We start from the raw sequence: 23,428 nt of genomic DNA, 5'->3' as shown, positions 1-23,428 counted from the left end.
ATGCACTGGCCTCTAGAGACTGCAGAAGTTACATGCTTCACGATCTGCTTGTTTAGGGCTTTCGGTCTTGTTTCTCCTGTGTGTATGTGTGTTGTATGCATGTGCATGCTTGCTTTTGTATATACAGGTACACGTGTTTATATGCATGCGTGTGTGTGTATGTATTTACATATATGTGTAGGTGCTTGTGGAGACCAGGGGTCTATGTCATGTGTCTTCCGTAATCATTCGCCACCATGGATTTTGAGACAGGGTCTTTCACTGAACCGGAAGCTCACTGATCTGGCTGACTGGCTAGGCAGTGTTCTCCAGAGTTTCTGTCCCTGCCTCCCAGCAGTGAGGTTATAGACCCAAACTGGCCAGCGGAGGTAGCTCACGCCTTTAATCCCAGCACCCTGGAGGCAGAGGTAGGCGGATCTCTGTGAGTTCGAGGCCAGCTTGGTCTACAAGAGCTACTTCCAGGACAGGCTCCAAAGCTACAGAGAAACCCTCTCTGGTGGGGATGGGGGACAAGCTGCAGTACTTGCTGATATTATAAGTACACATGGGCACTGGAGATCCAAACTTGGGTCTTCACCTTTACACAGCCATCCCTTTACCTGATGAGTCATGTTCCTGGTCTCCTAGGTGTTGTCTTTGTTCTGTTCTCTTGGGTTTTAAAGTTTTCTGGAGGCCTGGTCTCCTGTAGCCTCAGGGCCCACAGACGTGACCCCAGTCCGTCTAGACTAAAGGTCAGTGAGTCTGAGCTTAGTCTAGCTCTCTCAGAGTTGTGGACAACAAACAGGTCGGCTACAAACCAGAGATCCTGGCCTAGGGTGTGGTTCATTAGTATTTTGCGTGTAGGGGTGAATCTGTCCACCTTGACCAAAGGTGGGAGAATTCAAGTCTATTCCTGCTCCTTCAGGGAGATTGGCAGAAGGTTCCAGGGAGTGGCTGTCTGTGGGTTACTTGATCTAAGGGTGTGGCTGTTTTGTGTCCTGTCCAAACAATAGAGTGCTTGACTGAGGATGCTCTGTTTATTCTTTATAGCACATTAATGAAGTCTGTCGCCCCTCTCCACCCCTTTTGGAGTGTCGTACATAAGCATGTGGAAATAAACATGGGTGATTGCAGTATTCACTAAATTTCCCCCCTGGTGCTGTCCTGTGTTTGTCTTTTATTTCTCTCACACCTCTGTCCCTTTTGTTTCATAATTCTAATCCTCCCTCTCCTACCCTGGAATGTGCGAACTCCCCTGAGACTGGACCCTGCTGATAGTCCAGACGAGTTTCAAAGCCACTGTGCTGCAGAGAAGGACCTTGAACTTCGGATCCTCCTGCTTTCTTCCACCTCCCACAAGCTAGGATTCCAGGTGTGTGCTACCACACCTGGCTTCTCTGTGAGCTCTTATTGGCTGCAGAGGCAACAAGAAACCCTGACCATGAACCCTAGGGTGTCCAAGATAAAGCAGAAGGAAGGGCGGTAGAGTTCTTGGGATGCTTTTGTGAGGCAGGGACAGTTTGAACTATTTCTAGGAAACTCACAGCTGAGAAACATAAATAATGTTGTAGCCAAAATATGGGTGTCCTAAAAGTTTGAAACAAGAATTAAATTTTTTCATTTTTTTAACCTAACTGTAAAAGGTCTCCTATGAACAAAGGACAAACCAGACATGGGAAAGAAAAGAAAAAAAAAAAAACAGAAAAAAACACAAAAACCTTCCTAAATGACATCTGTGTTGAACCAAATCCCTGTTTTCTCTTCCAAATAGCCCTGCCCAAGGAAACCTTAAAATACTATTGCTTCATCTCCTGATGGCAACGAAGCCTCCTTAGAGAACCATTCAGAACACAAGAGAACGTGGAAACCTTAAGGACATGTAAGCAAATAATCAAGTCATGTTAAACCTTCCTATAAGAATTCGCACAGACCTGGGATCACTGTGCTGGCTCTGTCAATAAGAGCGCTCGCTACCAGTGGTGCCTGGCTACCTTAGTTCAACCCCTGGATCTCACACAGTTAAGGCGATAACCAACCCTTAAATGTGGGCCATGGTACATATGCACGCACATGCGCACACACAAATAAGTAACAAAAATTTAAATGATTTATGCAAAGAAACAAGATTCACAATAAATTGTTTAAAATGATATTTTTATGGTTTATTCCAGAATAAGTCCAATTCAAAGTGGATCTCAAACCCTTTCTACTGGGACTGGAGAGATGGCTCAGAGGTTAAGAGTACTTCCTGCTCTTCCAAAGGTCCTGAGTTCAATTCCCAACAACCACATGGTGGCTCACAACCATCAGTAATGAGGTCTGGTGCCCTCTTCTGGCCTGCAGGCATACACACAGACAGAATATAGTATACATAATAAATAAAGAAAGAAAAAAACAGCAACAAAATAATTTTTTAAAAAAAAAAAAAACCTTTCTACTGTTATACGTAGCATGAGAGTAACAAGTGTCCTGACCACACTCCTGGGGACCGAGGTGGTAGACTTCAGTTTAGGAAGGAACCATGTGCTTCTGAAAGGTGGGTCCACCTTAGACTAAACCTACCTCACTTCTCCCCAGGACCCACATCCTATTCTCCCTACAGACTCCAGGGAAGAGAGTAAAGGCAGCTGTTGATTCAAAGAAGGGAGCAGAGGCTAGTCTCCTTAGTTTTTATTGTCAACTTAAATCATCTGCAAAGAGGGCGTGCCCAGAACCAGTTAGCCTACAGCCATGTCTGTGAGAAACTGTCTTCACTGTTAATAGATGGAAGAAGGCCCAGCCCACTGGGGGGCGTGGTTCCGAATGGTATAAGAAAGCTGAGCACTCAGAAGACAAAGACAGGCGGGTCTCTGTGAGTTTGAGGACAGCCTGGTCTACACAGTGAGTTCAGGCCAGTTGTGAGGAAGGTATGCTACCACCCAAGATATAGCCCCAGCCCCCAGTTTCCAAGACTCAAGTCATTTGGTGTGTACACCTCATCACCTGACCCAGGTTCCTATTGAGATAGTGTGGTTGTTTGAATGCAATTGGCTCCCATACTCTCATAGGAAGTGGCACTATTAGAAGGTGTGACTTTGTTGGAGTGGGTGTGGCCTTGCTGGAGGAAGTGTGTCACTATGGGGTAGGCTCTGAAGTCTCCTGTGCTCAAGCTACTTCCAGTCCTCTTCTGGTTGCCTGCTGATTAAGATGTAGACTCTCAGCTCCTCCTGCACCATGCCTGCCTGCATGCCACCATGTTTCCTATCATGATGATAATGAACTAAAACCTCTAAAACTGTAAGCCAGTCCCAATTAAACATTTTCCTTTATAAGAGTTGCTGTCACCATGGCATCTGCTCCCAGCAGTGGAGACCCAAAGACAGATAGCAAGTGTGTTCTGTTAGGCAAGTATGGAAGCCTGCATGGATTAGTATCAATTCTCTAAGCTCTCAGACACCTGAGTTGAAGCAGTTCAACAGCAGGACTGAAATGGCTCTGCCAAATCCTTATCCAGAAATAAGCAAAGATTGACACAGTAGGAAGAATTCCTGTACCCCCTTCCTTCTGTCTCCCTTTGTGCTGATCTTGCTGGGAAGCCCTGATCGCTTCCTTGTTGTCTTTTTTCTTTCCTTGTTGCTATGATGATAAAATTCCCTGACAAAAGCAACTTTTAAAAAGAAGGGCAGGACAGAGTTAGGTTGTTGCTATTCTTGCAGCAGTCCCTGGTTGGGCTCTAATCACCCTCATGTCAGCCCTTGACCATCTGTCACTCCAGCTACAGGGAATCTGACACTTTCCTCTGGAGACCCCAGCTATGGATGTGGTGCGCATACATGCATACGGGCAAACACTTGTGCACATAAAGTATAAATAAATGAAGAAGAAAAAGAAGAAGATGATGATGATGATGAAGGTTTATTTTAACTCACTGTTCCAAGTACAGTCATGGGTAGGGATGGGGATAAGGCAGCAGGAACTTGAAGTTGCTGTTCACACTGCATCCATAGGAAGAAGACGGGATGAACGCATGCTTACATACTTGCTCAACTTACGCTTCGCATTTCATATGTTCTACGATCTCCTGGCCTGGGAATGATCCTACCTACAATTAAAATGATTCTTCTCACATCAGTTAATCACAATAATCCCCCACAGGCTTGTCCAGAGGCCAGCCTAACTAGATAAGTTCCCACAAGTATCCCTGGAGACCTGTTCCCTAGGTGATTCTAGATCCTGGCAAGGTGGAAATTAACACAAACATCCTACAAAAACCTCCTAGGTAAATGAGGTTGGGAATAATCTCCCCAAGCTATACACAACACATCTCCTTTAACCAGAATCCACACTTCCCTCATTTCCGCTCTAGTACTCAATGTCTAGCCCAACCTTAGTCTACCATGGAGGGAGTATGGTGGAGAAGAGCAACTCATGGCACGGCAGCTAGGAAGTGGAACGATAAAGAATGCCTATGCTACTAAAAGATTGGATACGAAAACAGGATCCAACATTCTGCTGTTTGCAAGAAACACATCTCAACCACAAAGACAGGCACCTACTCAGAGTAAAGGGTTGGGAAAAGGTGTTTCAAGCAAATGGTCCTAAGAAAAAAGCAGGTGTGGCCATACTAATTTCTAACAAAACTGACTTCAAACTAAAATCAATCTGAAGAGACCGAGACGGTCACTTTATACTCATAACAGGAACAATTCATCAGGAGGACGTCTCAATCCTGAATATATACGCCCCCAATATAAAAGCACCTACTTATGTAAAAGAAATATTACTAGAACTCAAGGCAGACATCAAACCACACACACTAGTAGTAGGAGACTTCAACACACCTCTCTCTCCAAGGGACAGGTCAATCAGACAGAAACCTAATAGAGAATTAAGAGAATTATTGGAGGTAATGAAGCAAATGGACTTAACAGACATCTATAGAACATTCCACCCAAATAGGAAAGAATATACCTTCTTCTCTGCAGCTCATGGAACCTTCTCAAAAATTGACCACATACTCGGAAACAAAGGAAACCTCCACAGATACAAAAAAATATCAGTGTCCACCTGTGTCTTATCAGATCATCACGGATTAAAGTTAGAAGGCAACAACCACGCTGCCCCCAAAAAACCGACAAACTCATGGAAACTGAACAGTCAACTACTGAACCACACCTGGGTCAAGGAAGAAATCAAGAAAGAAATTAAAGTCTTCCTTGAATTTAATGAAAATAAAGGGACAACATACTCAAACCTATGGGACACAATGAAAGCAGTGCTAAGAGGAAAGTTCATAGCACTAAGTGCCCACTTAAAGAAAACGGAGAATGCATACATTGGGGACTTAACAACACACCTGCAAGCTCTAGAAAAAAAAAGAAGCAGACGCACCCAGGAGAAGTAGAAGACTGGAAATAATAAAACTGAGGGCTGAAATCAACAAAATAGAAACACAGAAAACAGTCCAAAGAATCAATGAAACAAAAAGCTGGTTCTTGGAGAAAATCAACAAGATCGACAAACCCCTATCCAAACTAATTAAACGACAGAGAGAGAACACGCAAATAAATAAGATCAGAAATGAAAAGGGGGACATAACCACAGACACAGAGGAAATTCAGAGAATCATTAGATCTTACTACAAAAGCCTGTATGCCACAAAACTGGAAAATACAAAAGAAATGGACATTTTTTTAAATAAGTACCATATACCAAAGCTAAACCAAGACCAGGTGAATGATCTAAATAGACCGGTTTCTCGCGAAGAATTAGAAATGGTTATCAAAAATCTCCCTTCGAAAAAAAGCCCAGGACCAGATGGTTTCAATGCAGAATTCTACCAGAACTTCCAAGAAGAACTAATACCTATACTCCTTAATGTATTTCACAATATAGAAGAGTCATTGCCAAATTCCTTTTATGAAGCTACAGTTACCCTGATACCAAAACCACAAAAAGACCCAACCAAGAAAGAGAATTACAGACCGATCTCACTCATGAACATCGACGCAAAAATTTTCAATAAAATACTGGCAAACCGAATCCAAGAACACATAAGAAAAATTATCCATTATGATCAAGTAGGCTTCATCCCAGAGATGCAGGGCTGGTTCAACATACGCAAATCTATCAATGTAATCCACCATATAAATAAACTGAAAGAAAAAAATCATATGATCATTTCACTAGATGCTGAAAAAGCATTCGACAAAATTCAACACCCCTTTATGATAAAGGTCTTGGAGAGAATAGGGATACAAGGGTCCTACCTAAATATAATAAAAGCTATTTACAGCAAGCCAACAGCTAACATTAAATTAAACGGAGAAAAACTCAAAGCCATCCCACTAAAATCAGGAACACGACAAGGATGTCCACTCTCGCCATACCTCTTCAATATAGTGCTTGAAATTCTAGCAATAGCAATAAGACAACATAAGGAGATCAAGGGGATTCGTATTGGAAAGGAAGAAGTTAAGCTTTCGTTATTTGCAGATGATATGATAGTGTACATAAGCGACCCCAAACATTCTACCAAAGAACTCCTACAGCTGATAAACAGCTTTAGTAATGTGGCAGGATACAAGATCAACTCCAAAAAATCAGTTGCCTTCCTATACACTAAGGATAAGGAAGCAGAGAGAGAAATCAGAGAAGCATCACCTTTCACGATAGCCACAAATAGCATAAAATACCTTGGGGTAACCCTGACCAAGGAAGTGAAAGATCTACTTGACAAGAACTATAAGTCTTTGAAGAAAGAAATTGAAGAAGACACCAGAAAATGGAAAGACCTCCCTTGCTCTTGGATTGGGAGGATCAACATAGTAAAAATGGCAATTCTACCAAAAGCAATCTATAGATTCAATGCAATCCCTATCAAAATCCCATCAAAATTCTTCACAGATCTGGAGAAGACAATAATCAACTTTATATGGAAAAACAAAAAACCCAGGATAGCCAAAACAATCTTATACAATAAAGGATTGTCTGGAGGCATTACCATCCCTGACTTCAAACTCTATTACAGAGCTACAGTATTGAAAACAGCTTGGTATTGGCATAAAAACAGAGAAGTCGACCAATGGAATCGAATAGAAGATCCTGACATTAACCCACAAACCTATGAACACCTGATCTTCGATAAAGGAGCTAAAAGTATACAATGGAAAAAAGAGAGCATCTTCAACAAATGGTGCTGGCAAAACTGGATGTCAATCTGTAGAAGAATGAAAATAGATCCATATCTATCACCATGCACAAAACTCAAATCCAAATGGATTAAAGACCTCAATATCAGTCCGAACACACTGAACCTGATAGAAGAGAAAGTGGGAAGTACTCTACAGCACATGGGCACAGGAGACCACTTCCTATGTATAACCCCAGCAGCACAGACACTAAGGACATCATTGAATAAATGGGACTTCCTGAGGCTGAGAAGCTTCTGTAAAGCAAAGGACACTGTCACTAAGACAAAAAGACAACCCACTGACTGGGAGAAGATCTTCACCAACCCTGCAACTGACAAAGGTTTGATCTCCAAAATATATAAAGAACTCAAGAAACTAGACCGCAAAAGGCTAATCAACCCAATTATAAAATGGGGCACTGATCTGAACAGAGAATTCTCAACAGAAGAACTTCAAATGGCCAAAAGACACTTAAGGTCATGCTCAACTTCCTTAGCGATCAGGGAAATGAAAATCAAGACAACTTTAAGATACCACCTTACACCTGTCAGAATGGCAAAAATAAAAAACACCAATGATAGCCTTTGCTGGAGAGGTTGTGGAGAAAGGGGTACACTCACCCATTGCTGGTGGGAATGCAAACTTGTGCAACCACTCTGGAAAGCAGTGTTTCGGTTTCTCAGGAAATTCGGGATCAACCTACCCCTGGATCCAGCAATACCACTCTTGGGAATATACCCAAGAGAGGCCCTATCATACAACAAAAGTATATGCTCAACTATGTTCATGGCAGCATTGTTTGTAATAGCCAGAACCTGGAAACAACCTAGATGCCCTTCAACGGAAGAATGGATGAAGAAAGTATGGAATATATACATATTAAAGTATTACTCAGCAGTAAAAAACAAGGACTTCTTGAATTTGCATACAAATGGATGGAAATAGAAAACACTATCCTGAGTGAGGTAAGCCAGACCCAAAAAGAGGAACATGGGATGTACTCACTCATATTTGGTTTCTAGCCATAAATAAAGGACATTGAGCTTATAATTCATGTTCCTAGAGAAGCTAAATAAGAAGGTGAATCCAAAGACAAACACATAGGCATCCTCAGGAATATTAACCTTCATCAGGCGATGAAAGGAGACAGAGACAGAGACCCACACGGGAGCACCGGACAGAAATCTCAAGGTCCAAATCAGGAGCAGAAGGAGACGGAGCACGAGCAAGGAACTCAGGACCACGAGGGGTGCACCCACACACTAAGACAATGGGGATGTTCTATTGGGATCTCACCAAGGCCAGCTGGCCTAGGTCTGAAAAAGCATGGGATAAATCCGGACTAGCTGAACATAGCGGACAATGAGGAATACTGAGAATTCAAGAACAATTGCAGTGGGTTTTTGATCCTACTGCACGTACTGGCTTTGTGGGAGCCTAGGCAGTTTGAATGCTCACCTTACGAGACCTGGATAGAGGTGGGCAGTCCTTGGGCTTCCCACAGGTCAGGGAACCCTGATTGCTCTTCGAGCAGATGAGGGGGGGGGACTTGATCGGGGGAGGGGGAGGGAAATGGGAAGCGGTTGTGGGGACGAGACAGAAATCCTTAATAAATAAATAAATTTTAAAAAAAAAGAATGCCTATGCTAGCAAGCTTTTGTTCTGTTCATGTCTATTCTATAAAGCCCTCCCCACAACTGTAGGATGGTGCCACAGTCATTCAAGACGGGTTTTCTCCTTTTTAGTTGGGCCTCTGTGAAAGACCTGCATAGACACACTGCCATCTGTGCTTTAGTAATACGGAGACATCTCAGAGTCCAATCAAGCTGATATTCAAGATAAATCATCACAAGTTCAAGTCCACCCTTATCAAATAGACGCCAAAAATGCATCTGTCTGTGCCATAAAATTTTCCTCCAGGACCCCCAAAAGGTTTATGCCCATCTTCCACTGGAAAATGTATTTAGCACATCTCCAAGGGTTCCCACAATCCTAGCAGTTCTAATCACCTACATAATACTCCATCATAAAGATGTATTTTAATTTATTCTTAGGAATGATTACTGAAAAAGAAATGGCTATGTGGGGGTCCTCTTTCCCTCTGGGCCTTTGGCCACCAGGTTGAGAAGGGAAAGAGGCAGGTTGATGACAGAAAGCTTTGGCGGCCCATGAGCACAAACGGAGACAGCCCTCTGGGAGATAAGATTTCAGTGAATCAGTTCAATTTTATTGTAGAGTGTAGGGATATATAGGACTGGGGAACCCAGTGACAGATCCTGATTTGTATTGAGTAGCACGCTCCTATCACAAGGTTCAGTATGTGGCAGTAGGGTTCTACGGAGTCCCTAACACAGGTCTTCTCAGCAGGGATCTGTGCCGAGGGTCAAGCTAAAGATGAGTCAGGCATCTGGTTTTCAAGACAGGCATCTGGCTTAGAGACAGCTTTCAGATAAAAGTCAGTCCTCCAGGCCCAGGTACATTCTCCAAATAAAGGCAGAGAGAGAGCAGGAAGCTCTGCTGGAGGGAGGAGGCTCCATTTTGCAGAGCTTACTGAGATAAGCTGCTAGACCACAGGGAGAGGGCAACCTCTAATCAGTCTGCCATGTCTTCCAACATGGTTGTGTCAAAACTAATAAACATTTTAAGGATTTGAGTGCCTGTCTCACATAAAAGCGACACTGACTTACACTTCACCAATAAACTGAGATTCATCACAAGAAGGGTCACTACGTATTTTTTTTATTCTCTCATAAAGTACATCCAGACTGAAGTTTCCCCTCCCTCCCCTCCCACAAGTCTCTCCACTCCATCTTACCTCTACCCCTCTCCCCATCCACCCCTCCTCTGTCTCCCCTCAAAAAAGAGGTGACCTCTCAGGGACATCAACCAAACACAGCATAACAAAGCTACAATAAGACCAAGCACATACCATCACATCAAGGCGGGATGAGGCAACCCAGCAGAGGAAAGAGGGTCCCACAAGGAGGCAAAAGAGTCAGAGAGAGCTCCTGCTTCCAGGGTTAAGAATCCCAAAAGAACACCAAACTACTCAGCCATACCATACATGCAGAGGACCTAGGTCAGACCCCTACAGGCTCTCTGATGTCTGTGGGCCTCCGAGAGTCCCAGGCAGTTGATTCTGTGGGGTGTGTTCTCGTGGTGTCCCTGATGCAGGGTCACTATTCAATCAGCAGCTTTTTATTATTTCTGCAGCCCTTTCAAAATATCATTTTCCAGGGCTAGGGGGAAATCTCAGTAGGTAAAATTGTAGCTATGCTAACACATGGAACTGAGTTTAACCCTGCAGAACCCACACAAAGCTGAGTCCAGGGGCAAGTGTCTGTCGTCCCAGCATTCCTGCAGGAAAATGGGAGGCAGGGAAAGGAACCCCACAGCCAGCTAGCTTGGTGCACACAACTATAAAACAACAGAGAGGCTGACATTGTCTCAAAGTGCAAAGGGAAGGGCAACACCCAAGGCTGTCCTCTGACCTCCACAGAGATTCGGTGACGTCAGCACGTCTACACATGCACATGCACACAGGCACACACGCATCGTGCACACACGTGCTTAAAAAGATGTCTGTATTCAAGTCTTTGTCCCTTGAAGAAACAACACTCAGTGATCCTTTCTCAAGGACTGGGAACATATAAACACAAACTTTGAAAAAATATATGAACTTTGACACATTCAGCCCTTATAGTAATATCACAAGATTTGAGCAGCTTGGTCTTGCCCAAGGGCCCAGAGGGAGTACTCTCTAGAGCCTGTCTCCAACCCCACTGCTCATCTGATCCTTAAACCCATGATTTCAACCTGGGTTCTACAAGTAATTTTGTTTGTATCTTGCCAGTACTATGTTTATATAAAGTGAACTACTGTACATATCTGGTATATCACCAAAATACACAAAAATATAAATTAAGATAGTATTTTTAAAATGTGTTTTCTTCTTGAGTCTTCTCTAAGTCATCTGCTGTATCCTTCTGCACTCAGATTCCCTTCGGAGGATCCAATCCTGGTCCACACTAGTTTTGTCTACACTACCTCCTGAATCCTCAGAGGAAGTACGGTTAGTCCGTATAGCTACCGAGAGTTAAATACTGAAGGCAAGCCGGTACTAAGCATAAATCAGTGCAGCATTATTTAATCCCGGAGTGACCTTGTGATGCGGATGATGCTAGCCACATTGTGTGAAAAGGAAACAAGGCCCTAAGAGGACAAGGAGTCCACTCCTTCCCTCCCTCAACCCCAACTCCTCCACGTCCACCATGGCCCGTCAGCCATTAAATCAGCTTCCTCTGACCCTTCTCTGTAAATTAAGTTCTCATGTCATTCCCTCACGTGGTACCAACTTTTATCCTCTATGTCATGACCATGGTGGCTATCATTTATCGGAATGGACTATTTATACAATATCCATTTCCCCTGAGAGACTAAGGCAAGAGAATGTCAGTTTTGTTCACTGCCATTTTTCCAGTTACCATCAGCAAATGGGTGCGCGATGAATGAATGAATGAATGAATGACCCTTCCAAGTGCAAACAAAGACTGCTTGACTCCAAAGCCCATATTCTTAATTGTTATATTACTATCCTGTGTCAGTCTGGTCAAAAGTTAAAAATAATCTCCCCATAAATTGAATTTTGACCTAACCCCTACTGCTGTGTGATAGTCTATTGTAATAACAGCTTGCATCTTACATGTACTGTTGAGGACAAGGAATTCATTTAACTTTAATTCATAAATCTCTTTCCAGGTACTATTTAAAGATGAATTCTTTTCTTCTGCACGTTCAGAAATGTGCATTTTTAATCTGGTCAACTTAGAAGTATATATTTTAACAAAATATATACTTCTAGAAAGCTAAGGAAAATTCAGTCAATATTCACGAGATCATTTTTCAAACTGGACTTAAAGAAGTCACAGGAAAATTAATCGTCCCCAGGGCCTAGTGGGGCATTTGCATTTAAACTGGATCTCTCTCTAGAGGAGGCATTAGGTGCCTCTGTCAGGACTGATAATGACCGCATATTGGGGACACTCCACTCCTACTTCAGTGCATGGAGACAGGAGAAAGCCCTGTTGATGACCAGCTAGGTGGACACTGTACCGTGGCTTTCTATTCCCCCCAACACACAAATAAAACCTAAAGGAATGAGGTAGAAAAGACTCCAAGGGCCACAGAATGGATGTGTGGACCAGGTTGCTGGCTGAATTCTTGGAAGCCCAGGCAGAGCCAAGAACTCAGACAACACTGATGCCCATTAGGTCCAAGAGGAAAGAGTTGGGGGGGTCACTGGGTCATGAAGAGGGTCCCCTAATCCTCAGCCCCACGCCAACATATTCATGATCATCTCGGCATCACCATCATGGAGACAGAGGAAACCACGTGGTGGGTTTCCTTGTTCAGGGAAGGATGCATATTTCCACTCCGATAATGTCGCCTGATAATGAATGCAGTTGTGAGCGAAAGTTTCATTCTCCCCGCCTAAGTGACATCATCCCTAAAGTGTCTGCTCACTGTACTCATCCATCCTCTATGTCAGCCCTTGCCATGGACTTACCCATCATCTCCTGGACACCTAAGAAAAGGGTCAGAGCAGCCCTTGCTTGCAGTCCTGCAAGTGAGAGCACCAAGAATCCATTCCTCTAAGAAATCAACTTCTCCAAGACCCGAATTAATGTCTCATGGTCAAAGGCTTACAAGAAGCCCCCCTATGAGGAATGATTCCTCAGTTAAAGATACTGTCCATAAAAAAAAAAAAAGATACTGTCCATAATGTCACTGAAGGCCTTTCTGCCCTGAACTGAATCTGCTGGGTGTAAGACCCAAGTCCATGAATGAAGAGTCTAACTTCAGCAAAGGCCGTCTGTCAGTCAGCTCAGTCTTACTGTAACACAACACCAGAGCATGGACAAACAGTTCTTGTTCACAGTTCAGAAGGCTGGGAAGCCTGACACCAAGGTTTTCTCACTGAGAACTCTTTCCCTAGCTTTTAAGACCCCCTACCCCTGTGTTCTCACATGACAAAGAACTCAGCTATCTCAAGGCTTCTCGTTACCCGCACTCCACACTCTAGTCTATGAAAGCCCCACATCATTAGGTTTGCTTCACCATGTTTATTCCCCGGATCCTTACATGAATTGGTGCATTGGCGCTCGCCATGCTTGCCATGGCCCTTGGGTATACGTCACTTGTTACTAATTATTCGTTACTTAACTAAACTATAAACTCCATTGCCAGAAACAGTACTTTCTCTTCTATAACTTCATTTGCTGACTGACATGTATTGTGAGGTTTTGTTGTAATTTTTTGGTTTGCTTTTGCTTTTTTTTACTTCATTATGAAGAAAACTTGCAAGAATAACCCAACGAACTCAAGAATATTTTAGACGCGGTCAACAATTATGAGAACATTTGGTTGTATTTGATTTACTCTTCCTGTGTGAACTGTTTTTCTGATTGCTGAATCACTTTTGAGCAATTTGCACACACGATGGCCCATTACTCCCAAGTCCTTCGACATATCTCCCTAAAACATTCCTCTTCATGTAATTGACAAATTCAAGACATTTAACAAGGCTGCAGAATTATTTACCAGTTATCCCAGTAATGCTCCCTCAGAGCAACCGTGAACACATGACATGTGGTTGCCAAGTAGCTGTTTCACAGACTGTCTTTGTCTTTCTTATCATCAGTAATGGGGTAAACTGCCCTGGACTACTCACTCAAGTGCTACATTGAGAAAAACATAACATCTCATGGACCTGACAGTCACGGAGAGGCATCGCACATCCACAAGCTGAGAAACACCAGCTAACAACTACTCTTGCTTTCGTTGTTAACCAACAACATTGCCCTTGGCATTGACACTGAGGTTACCAATATGTTGACCTTCGTATGCCAGAAGGAACTTCTGAAAACAACCTGTTGTTTGTTTTTATTTGCAGGATTGGTGTGTGTGTGTGTGTGTGTGTGTGTGTGTGTGTGTGTGTTGTGGTTGTTGCTGTTTTTTAAAGACAGAGTCTCGCCAAGAAAACTAAGCCAGCCTCCAATCACAGCAATCCTCCTGCCTCAACCTCCCAAATTCTTGGATTTCTGGCTGGAAATTCAGAATGTCTGGCTCAAACTACCCTTGAATAAATATATCTATTTTTTCCCCATCAACAGGCCTGCTGTTTCTCAGGACACTCCTTCCAGGTTACCCAGGACTCAGCCCATTGCCATGGTCTCCTTGGAGCAACCCCTCCTTACCTAGCCAAGAGGGTCTTGCCCTACATCCTGTGCATCTCCAGCTTATGACCCTGTCTGACCTTCTCCTCAAAGCCTTTATCACTCTCTGAAATGCTGTGCTTCATTGCTTAGCATTTACTAACCCTTCTTTACTTACTCATATTTGATTTTTATGAGACTGGGACTTACAACAGGCCCTACAGTTGCAGCAGAAAGGGACTCCTGGCCTTCGCTGTGTAACAGCGAGCCTGAGACTGTGGCCCTGTGACTGACTGTTCCAACAACTCACTAGTAAAACCCTGGTGCTTCCCACTTCCTCCTACGTTCTCATTTCTGCTAATCCAAACATTTGGGTTTCAACATCAAGACTTCCTATCAGAAATTCTACTGTCTGCATCTTTGACCCCAATCAGAGAGATTTATAAAAATATCTCAATTGTCCTGGGGTCTTAAAACTCTTGCCTTTGTCACTGATGCTGAGGTCACAATACGTTCACCTTCCTCTGCCAAAAACCCACGTTTCTGAAAATGACTGTCCACGGGGATGGTTTGAGAAGAAAAACATAAAGGAAAATTCAATGAAAAGGAAATCATTTGGGTTACTCAGAAATGTAAAGTGGGTATTTATTTTATGAACTAATACCCTCTGTAATGCCCTAAAGAGATATTTATTTGGATATTTATTTAGCCCATTTAATAATTTTATAAGCAACCTTTAGTTTTCAAGCCATATATATCTCGATACCGAAACTGTAGCCACCAGCGGGGCTGGCATCACGGTATCTGAGAGAGAGCAGAGCCTGCTCCACTTCAGCAAAGCCTGTGAAATCCCCTCCCCTGTCAGCAAAGCTGCCAACACACCAGCTTCAAAAACCAAAATAAATAAACTAGAATCAAAACAAAGAATGAAACCTTGAGCAAAAGAACCCAGCACAACCAATTCCTTGTGTGGCCAGGGCTGCTCCCTTGTACAGTTTTTTAAAACTTAAGCTGTCCTTGAACATGGAAAAAAGTAAGTCCTTATAAATTCATCAACTTAATTCAAGTACAAACCAAGAAGCATTCACTACTGTTCAAAATGCCTCCACATTCTATTTGCTGAAACTAAGTAATAATGTAGTTTAAAGTACTGTGTGTGTGTGTGTGTGTGTGTGTGTGTGTGTGTGTGTGTGTGTACACGATTCTCTCTTTGGTGTTTAAAACATCGTACCATTCTTTGAAGGTATTATCTCGCACTACATACTGAAGCCAGGTGGTCGGAGAATAACTACAAGGGAAGATGAACTAAGTTATAATAAAAATCTCAAAGTCAAATGTGTAAATGAACCAACCCATCATCATTTATCCCTTTTATCTCTTAGGCATTTTATCCCGAAATGACTTAGCATTATGGGAAGGCAGCAAAACCTGAACAAAGACTTTCTGATCAAAGACGTCCGCCCCAGCCTCCCTATGAAGAGCTCCTGCAGGTTTATGAGAACTAAGAGCCTGCGCAGGCTGGTACAGAGTCACTGCTCTGCACACCTTGCTCCGGTTTCCCCAGTCTTTACAGCAATAACCTTTCCTAACCAGTGCAGCGCCCACACCATCCTCTTCCCTCAGGGCCTTAACACCTCAAAAGAGCACAGGCCAGGACTTTGTAAAATTCCTTTAAAGCTGGGCTATCCCATGTTCTCAAAGGATTGGATTGTTTTCCTCCATCCATAATAGTGTAAGGATCTCATCTCATTCAGTCCCTACCAAGTACTTCTAGGCTTAGGTCTAATTATTTCACAGTCTAAGGAGACACACACACACACACACACACACACACACACCACTTTGGGCAAGGGGGAAAACATCGTGGTAACTTTATCTTGTAGGGATTGCAAAGTAGCAACAAAACTTTATTTAAAGTGAAGAAATAATAGTTTAGAAAGGAGCATACTGTCAAGATTGACAGCAACTCACACGAGCGAAAAGACTCAAACTATCCTTTGGGGCTTTGTTTTTGTTTGTTTGTTGAGAACTTTATATATGTGCATAAAGTATTTCCATCAAACCCTTCACCTTTTCCCTCCTCTCCGATTCCTCTCCCAGCCCCCCACTACTTTACACGTGTTTATTCACACGAAAACTTAACTAAATCTGCACGTTAGCCTCTGAATACCTCTCCTATTAAATTGAAAGTGTGTGCTGAAAGTGCTCAAGGGCCAGTAAGATGCTTCGGGGAGCCTGAGGACCTGATTCCAATCCCTCAGACACCCATGTGCACCCATGATGAAGAGAGAGCTGGTTCTAACAAGTAACCCTCTGGCTTACACACACACACAAACACACACTCATATACATGCATGCACACACTCACACACATAACGCACACTTTCACACATACACACTCACAAACACACACACACACACAATAAATGTTCAATTTCAAAAGAAAGGACACGTGCTATATCATGTGGGTTTGTCTGTTTATCCTAACAGACCTACTGTAGTAATAAGAGCGGCGGGGCTGCATCCCCAGCACCCAGCCGCCTGCTAGCTTCTGCCCCGAAATAACAACACACAAACTGTATTCATTTCAACACTGCTTGGCCCATTTCTATCTAGCCTCTTCTAGGCTAATTCTCACATATTAATTTAGCCCATTTCTAATCATCTGTGTAGCGCCCCTAGGTGCGCTTACCGGGAAGATTCTAGCCTACGTCCATCCTGGGTCGGAGCTGTGTCTGGCCTGGTGAGGGGAGCATGGCGTCTCTCCTGAGGCGTCTGCTCCAGAGAGGAGAGCTATCGAGTCTCTGAGCTCACTTCCTCTTCCTCCCAGCATTCTGTTCTGTTTACTCCACCCACCTATGTTCTAAGCTATGAGCCCAAGCAGTTTGTTTATTACTTAGCCAATAAAATCAACAGATTGATATATGACACTCCCACATCAGACCTACCAAGTTTTCTTCTTGAATTTGGGGGCTGTATTACTTCCTGCATACACAGTTAAAACCGTTACAATTTCCTGATGAATGAATTGCTTATCATCTTAATATATCAATCTTTATCATCACCTCAAAGTAATGTCTTTTGGCCTTAACGTATTCGGTTGTTTGGTTCCTTATGTGCCAGGAACCTCTGTACCAACAACCAGCGCAGGCTGAGCCATCTCTTCAGCCCCTGCTATACACAGAGGAAAGAGACTTGTTCCGTTTCCCAAAAGCAGCTCATACTGGAGTCATAGTTTTTATTCAGAGCCTCTTAAAAACATCAGTGTTGCAAAATAGCCTGAATGCTACCATTACTGGCTCCGACAAGAAATCAAAACACTTTTCACTAAATCCCCAATTTATAGCTTTTGCTGGTTGTTGACCTGTCCCATCCTTGGGTAACATTTTCACACAAGGCTATTGTTGCGAGTGCACTGGGTCTCATGGCGTCTCACGGTTCTACCATGCTGTTTACAAATTCTCCAGAGCATGGCACCCTCCTCCCTGCCTGAGAAGCCCAGTCAGGTTCTAACACTGCCCACCGCTCTCATGTTTTCTAGCTTCGTGAAGCTCTTCTGGTGAGTGATTTAATTTTGGGAAATTCGACGGAGAAAATTTTAGCCTGAAATCTGCCTCCTGACCATGAACACTAACTCTCCAGGAAAAGCAAGAACTCATTTCTTTTTCAGGCTCACTCTTGGATCTTCAAGAGGGACTGGTTGAAATATCAGTGACAGTTTTAGCAGTAGGGACACCAATGGCTGACTTTAATTAGTATCATAGCAGACAGTCTGTGAAGTGCCCTTCATACACTAACTATGAAATCCCCAAAAGACACTACGTGCTATTATGATCCATGCGTGGTGGTGGTTTGGATGAGAACTGCCCCCCCTACCCCCTCCACTCTCCACCCCCCCATCCCACACCCCGCACGCCATAGCCTTCCATATTTGGACACTCGGTCCCTGTTGATGGCACTGTTTGGGAGACTATGCAGCCTTTAGGAGGTGGGGCCTTTCTGGAAGAAGCATGTCACTGGGGCGGGCTTTGAGAATTTACAGCATAGCCACACTTCCAGCTTGCTCTCTCTGCTTTCTGTGTGTTTTAAGATGCGATCTCTCAGCTCCTGGCTCCAGCCACCGGCTGCCATGCTTCCCACATGATATGGATTCTCCCACAGGAGCTGCAGGTCCAAATCAACTTCTTCTTCCATAAGTCATTTCTGGCCATGAGATTTTATCACAGCAAAAATAAAAGGTAATAAATGCGTCATTTTTCTGGTGAGAACATTCAAGTTCTAAAATCCGAAAGAATTTTTAACCAAAATAGTCTGGAGAAGTAGAGTAATTCGGATTGTTTGAGGCCCGCTTTTATTCCAAGGGTGACTCATCCCTTCGACATCTACACTGTCAGAGAGGGGCCTCCTACCCAGGCTTTGCATTCTAATCCATGCTTCAATGCAGCACAGCAGGAAATGCCCAAAGCTTTCAGGAGACAGTCAAGTCTCAGTTGCATCCTTTATCACCTGAGCAACCCTACTATATAACTTGAAACCCCTTCATTATCTACCTAAGATTATCTCAGATGAAATATTTTATAAACTCAGCTTCTAATGGAATACACGCTGGCTTTTCTGCTTCCACCCTTCTCAATAAAGTCTATTTCTTCCAAACCAACTCAAACCTCAGGTGTAGTAGAAATTCTCCTTTACATAGGTAGGGGCTTATCCTAAAAATAATAATTATACAATTATGATGATTATCAAACAAGTGTTTTTATGTGTATGAATGTATTGCCAAGTATATGTGTATGAGCACCATATATATTCCTGGTACCCATGGGGGCCAGAAGAGAGTGGTGGGCCCCCCGGAACTAGAGTAACAGATAGTCATGAGCCAGCATGTCAACATAAGGTCAACACATGGTCTAGATCTCTGAGCCATCTTCCCGGCCCTTATAACTGTTTACTTATCACAGAGGGAATTTTACAGTGGAAGCATCTGGCAGATATAGTCCTGTTATTGGGAACATCAACAATGACTGCCATGCTCCTAAAGTTATGCACCAACAGACAACATCTCCTAGTAGTCTCCTACCAATAATCAGCTCAGGGGAGCCAGTTACAGAAAGCTGAGGAGTTAGTTCAAATTTAAAGACACTAAACACAATCTGCATGTAGGAGGAGTAAAGTATTTTCTATTTGGGGTAATTCCCAACTTAGCAAATAATATACATTAGATAATATGATTATAAAAATTCTAAATATTCTGAACTTGACCATTGAACTTTGGCGAGTTCCTTTATTTTTACAAGACTATATTTGGAGGTAGAATCTGTAATTTACATTGAATGGACTTACTAAAAATATATTAATAACAAAAGTATCATGTACTTATATATGATTCAACCATCTTAATTCACAGAGAATTAAGATAAAATACAATACCAAATATGAAATTGTCAGAAGAAGAATTAGGTATTCCTGCAAACCGTGATATTGGTCCCCCACAGTATGTGAAGAATTGGAGAAGCCTAAAATTGGGGTGATGGTCAAGTGTGCTAAATATCTGAGCTGTGATAGCATGCTGGAGAATCCAACTCATGTTCTTAACCAAATTTTGCTTAGAGGGTGTACATGATTGGAATCCTCGAGGACACTTCTTGGGTTAGAGATTTACTCTGAAAGCAGTACACACACACACACACACACACACACACACACACACACACACATATACACACACGCACACGCTCCTGAGGAGGACCCCAGCCCCGAGGAGGACCCCAGCCTCATCCAGAACTTTCCCATTCCTGTATGCAAGTGTTACACCTCTAAGTCCCCAATGCCAAGAATCCTAGGAGTAAGGGAATGAATAAATAGCTCCAAGGAAACACTGTTTGGGGACCTGTTAGCAGCCTACAGGCTGGAGGCCTTGAGGGGCCCAGTGCTAATCCCACTACCTCCAGGGTAGGAGAAGCTGCTCCAAATTGAAAAAGCAGTTCTGTGAAGCAAACCCTTTGTTCCCTGGGGATAGGGTGGGGGAAGAACTGCCGGGAAAAGCCACTGGGTGGAATTCGGCCAGTTTCAGTGGTCAAGGAGACCGCGTGGCACCACTTCAAGACCTGCTATTCCTGACCACTGCCCCAGTGGGAACTGAGCGGCTCTAGTCTCACCCAGGACACCATGCAAACAGGAGACTCCCGAGCCCCTCCCATGAAACAGCTGCGGGGACTCTACCTCAGGCAGTGAGGCGGCGTCGCGGGGGCACTGCAAGCTCCCGGAGCCCGAGGTGCCGCTCTGGCTCATCTTGGCTGGCCCCTCGAGATGCTGCTGAGACCCAAGAAGCCGGGAGTGTTGTTCTGAGTGCGGAGTCAGGGACACTGGTCTCCTAGAGCAACAAGTAAACAGAATAGGAGGCGGCGCCTGTTGCCTGCACTAGCCGGAGGCCAAAGCCTGCTCCAGACCTGCAGACCGCCAGGCAATTATCCCTTAGGGATCTATCCTCCTACCTACTAAAGACAGTTAGGGACAGAGACAAAGGGGGAGAAGGGGGACACATTACCACCCGCAATTAATTCCAGGTTCTTAAGGCAGTGCTAGAGACTGAACCCAGGGCCTCATGGGTGTTAGGCAAGCATTCCAAACAACTGAGCCGCATGTCCAACCAACCCTCTAAGCTGGTTTTTTGCTTTGTTTTGTTTTTTAAAGAGTCGCGCATTCACTCGTTCTGCAAAGTGGTTTGTCCTGGTGAGTGAACGCTCTTCGTTCCGCCTTCTCAACAACCCCGCCTCGAAGCACAGATGTAGCAACGCTGTGCCGGTATCCTCGTGGCTTCCTGCGACAGAGTTGAAGGTGGCCATTCACCAACAGCAGCTCCAAGTGTTCCCCCGAGATTTGAGAGTGGATATATAAGCCAACAGTCACAGGGCAATGAAAGAAAAGTCAAGGACACACAGCTGCCAATGGAAAACTGAAGACATCCCAGACCCAAAGCTAAGTTTGGTGGAGGAGCTTGCCTTGGTTAGAGAGACTGAAAGCCAACCCCAGGGCCACATCCTTTGAAAGCCCTGGGACACATGTGCTGTTGGAAACACACATGAAATTGGGGCTGAAGCGGCTTTTCTCAGATTCCATCCAGTCATTCTAGACGTATCCATTGCTGTCTCTCGGACTTCTTGGCCTTGGCAGTGGTTATTGTTGTTATCTTTCTGAGGTTTTGTACAAGGATATATTGTAGGCTGAGCATAGTTCCTCTCCCACTATCCCCACTGCCTTTCTGTGACCTCGTGAGTCCCCTCTGCCCCACTGAGAGTTTTCTTTCTGCTTCTCTGCCTTGAATATACATAATTTACATATACACACATGCACACAAAATCTTGGAACCACAAATGGGAGAAAATTTGTCCTCCTGAGGCTGGCTTAGTTCACTTGATGGGATTATCTTTAGTTGCAGCCATTTCCCAGCATTTTCCTTTGTGACTGAATGACTACTGTGTGTGTGAGTGTATATATATTCATATATATATATATATATATATGAATATATATATTCCTTATCCAGTCCTCTGTTGTCAGATACCTAGGTTGATTTTATAATTTAAATACTATAAATAGTACTGTGAAAACAACCTACACTGTCTTAATTGACACATGTATAGGGTACTATGCAGTGCTTGACAGTAGCTTGTAGCGTTACAGTAATATAGCCATATATCCAATATATCTATATCTAATATTCAATATAAGCATTATAGTAATATAGTCATATATCCTGTCTAAGCTCATGTCAGTACTCTCACTTGAAGACACATTAATTTTTAAATTTCCTCAGTGGAAACTATGCTTTTGGAACCTCCTATTTATAGTAGAATTCATAGGAAACACATCTTCCTGTGAGTCTTTACATGGTAGTGGAACTGCTGTGGATTTGTTTACCTTTCCATGAACTGGCACTGTCCAAGCAATTGCAAAGCAGATGAAAACGTGAGGTGTCTGGGAAAACCAGCCTGGGAAAAGGCCCCTCTCCATTAACTTCTATGCTATTGTAGAATTCCATTTGCTAAAGTCTATTTCTGGTCACTCTGGTTGACCTCAGATTTTTTTTTTTTCATGAAAACAAGAGATCTCAGTTTTCACAGTTCCCAAGGCTCATTGTGAAACGATTTGTCCCCTTGTCAAGGCATAAGTACTCTTACAGTAATGGACACAGGAAAGTATTGCCTGTGCTCTTTCTTCCGTGTTAAGACATGAACCCCAGTGACTCTTGGTAGCTACATCTGATGCTGGAATCTAGCGATGTCCAGGCAGTTGGGCAGGTGGGCTCAGAGGCCTGGGTTACGGAGGGGCTGCACTGGAGAGCACTGGGCCTCTGGCGTGATAGCACTTTGGGCTGGGCTTTGGATCATACCATTAAGATGGTAGCTTTAGCAAAAGAAAGAAATAAAATGAGTAAAGTTTGCTCCCATCCTGTCTTCTTCCAAAACATTGAGGGTGGGAGCAGCCCATGGGTAAGTAATACACTAGGGTCCATAATTCCCCTGTGGACACTTATATCTTTCTTTACAATGACAACAGAGGCATGAGCCACCAGCTGCACACACTTGTACACATCACATGACTGTTTTTATAGAAGAGAGATGCTCCTAATTAGGGCTCAGGCTGAATTTGGACAGTGTGGACCTGGGGTTCTAAAGGTAGTAAGCTGGGGAAGAGCAATATGAACACTAAACTTCAAAAAGGCAGAAGGACAGCAGTGAGCTGGATGTAGAAAGAGGGGCGTGGCAAGGAGGCCCCGGGGAGAAGACTGCCACAGGGAACATGAGAGGTGAGATTCAATAGAGGGTAGCGGAATGATGAGGAGACGGGAGACCCATGTGTGTGACCACCTATTTCTGACCTCACTGAACTCAGGGGATCATAGTGGGAGCCAGTCAGACAGCAAGAGGACAAAGCAAAGGAGGGAAGAAGAGAAGGGGTTCAGTTAGTGACTGTCTTAGTTAGGTTTCTATTGCTGTGAGAAGACACCATGACCATGGCAAATCTTATAAATGAAAACATTGAACTGGGGCTGGTTTACAGTTC

At 43.6% G+C, this 23,428-nt stretch overlaps 1 protein-coding gene across 1 annotated transcript in view; it reads right to left on the bottom strand.

The window, feature by feature from the left end:
• Positions 1 to 23,428, bottom strand: part of Ccdc170 (coiled-coil domain containing 170) — a 104,362-nt gene that overhangs the window by 60,398 nt on the left and 20,536 nt on the right. The window contains exon 2 of the mRNA XM_041679990.1: positions 20,585 to 20,735. Within this exon, the coding sequence (XP_041535924.1) occupies positions 20,585 to 20,735 (151 nt within the window). The remainder of the gene's footprint in view (positions 1 to 20,584; positions 20,736 to 23,428) is intronic.

The sequence above is a fragment of the Microtus oregoni genome, unplaced genomic scaffold (genome assembly GCF_018167655.1).
Source record: "Microtus oregoni isolate MIOR12 unplaced genomic scaffold, Mior012 000033F_ref0000390, whole genome shotgun sequence".
NCBI classification, from domain to species: Eukaryota; Metazoa; Chordata; class Mammalia; order Rodentia; family Cricetidae; genus Microtus; species Microtus oregoni.
The sequence above is the reverse complement of the archived record's forward strand: the minus strand, read 5'-3'. Positions and strand labels throughout refer to the sequence as shown.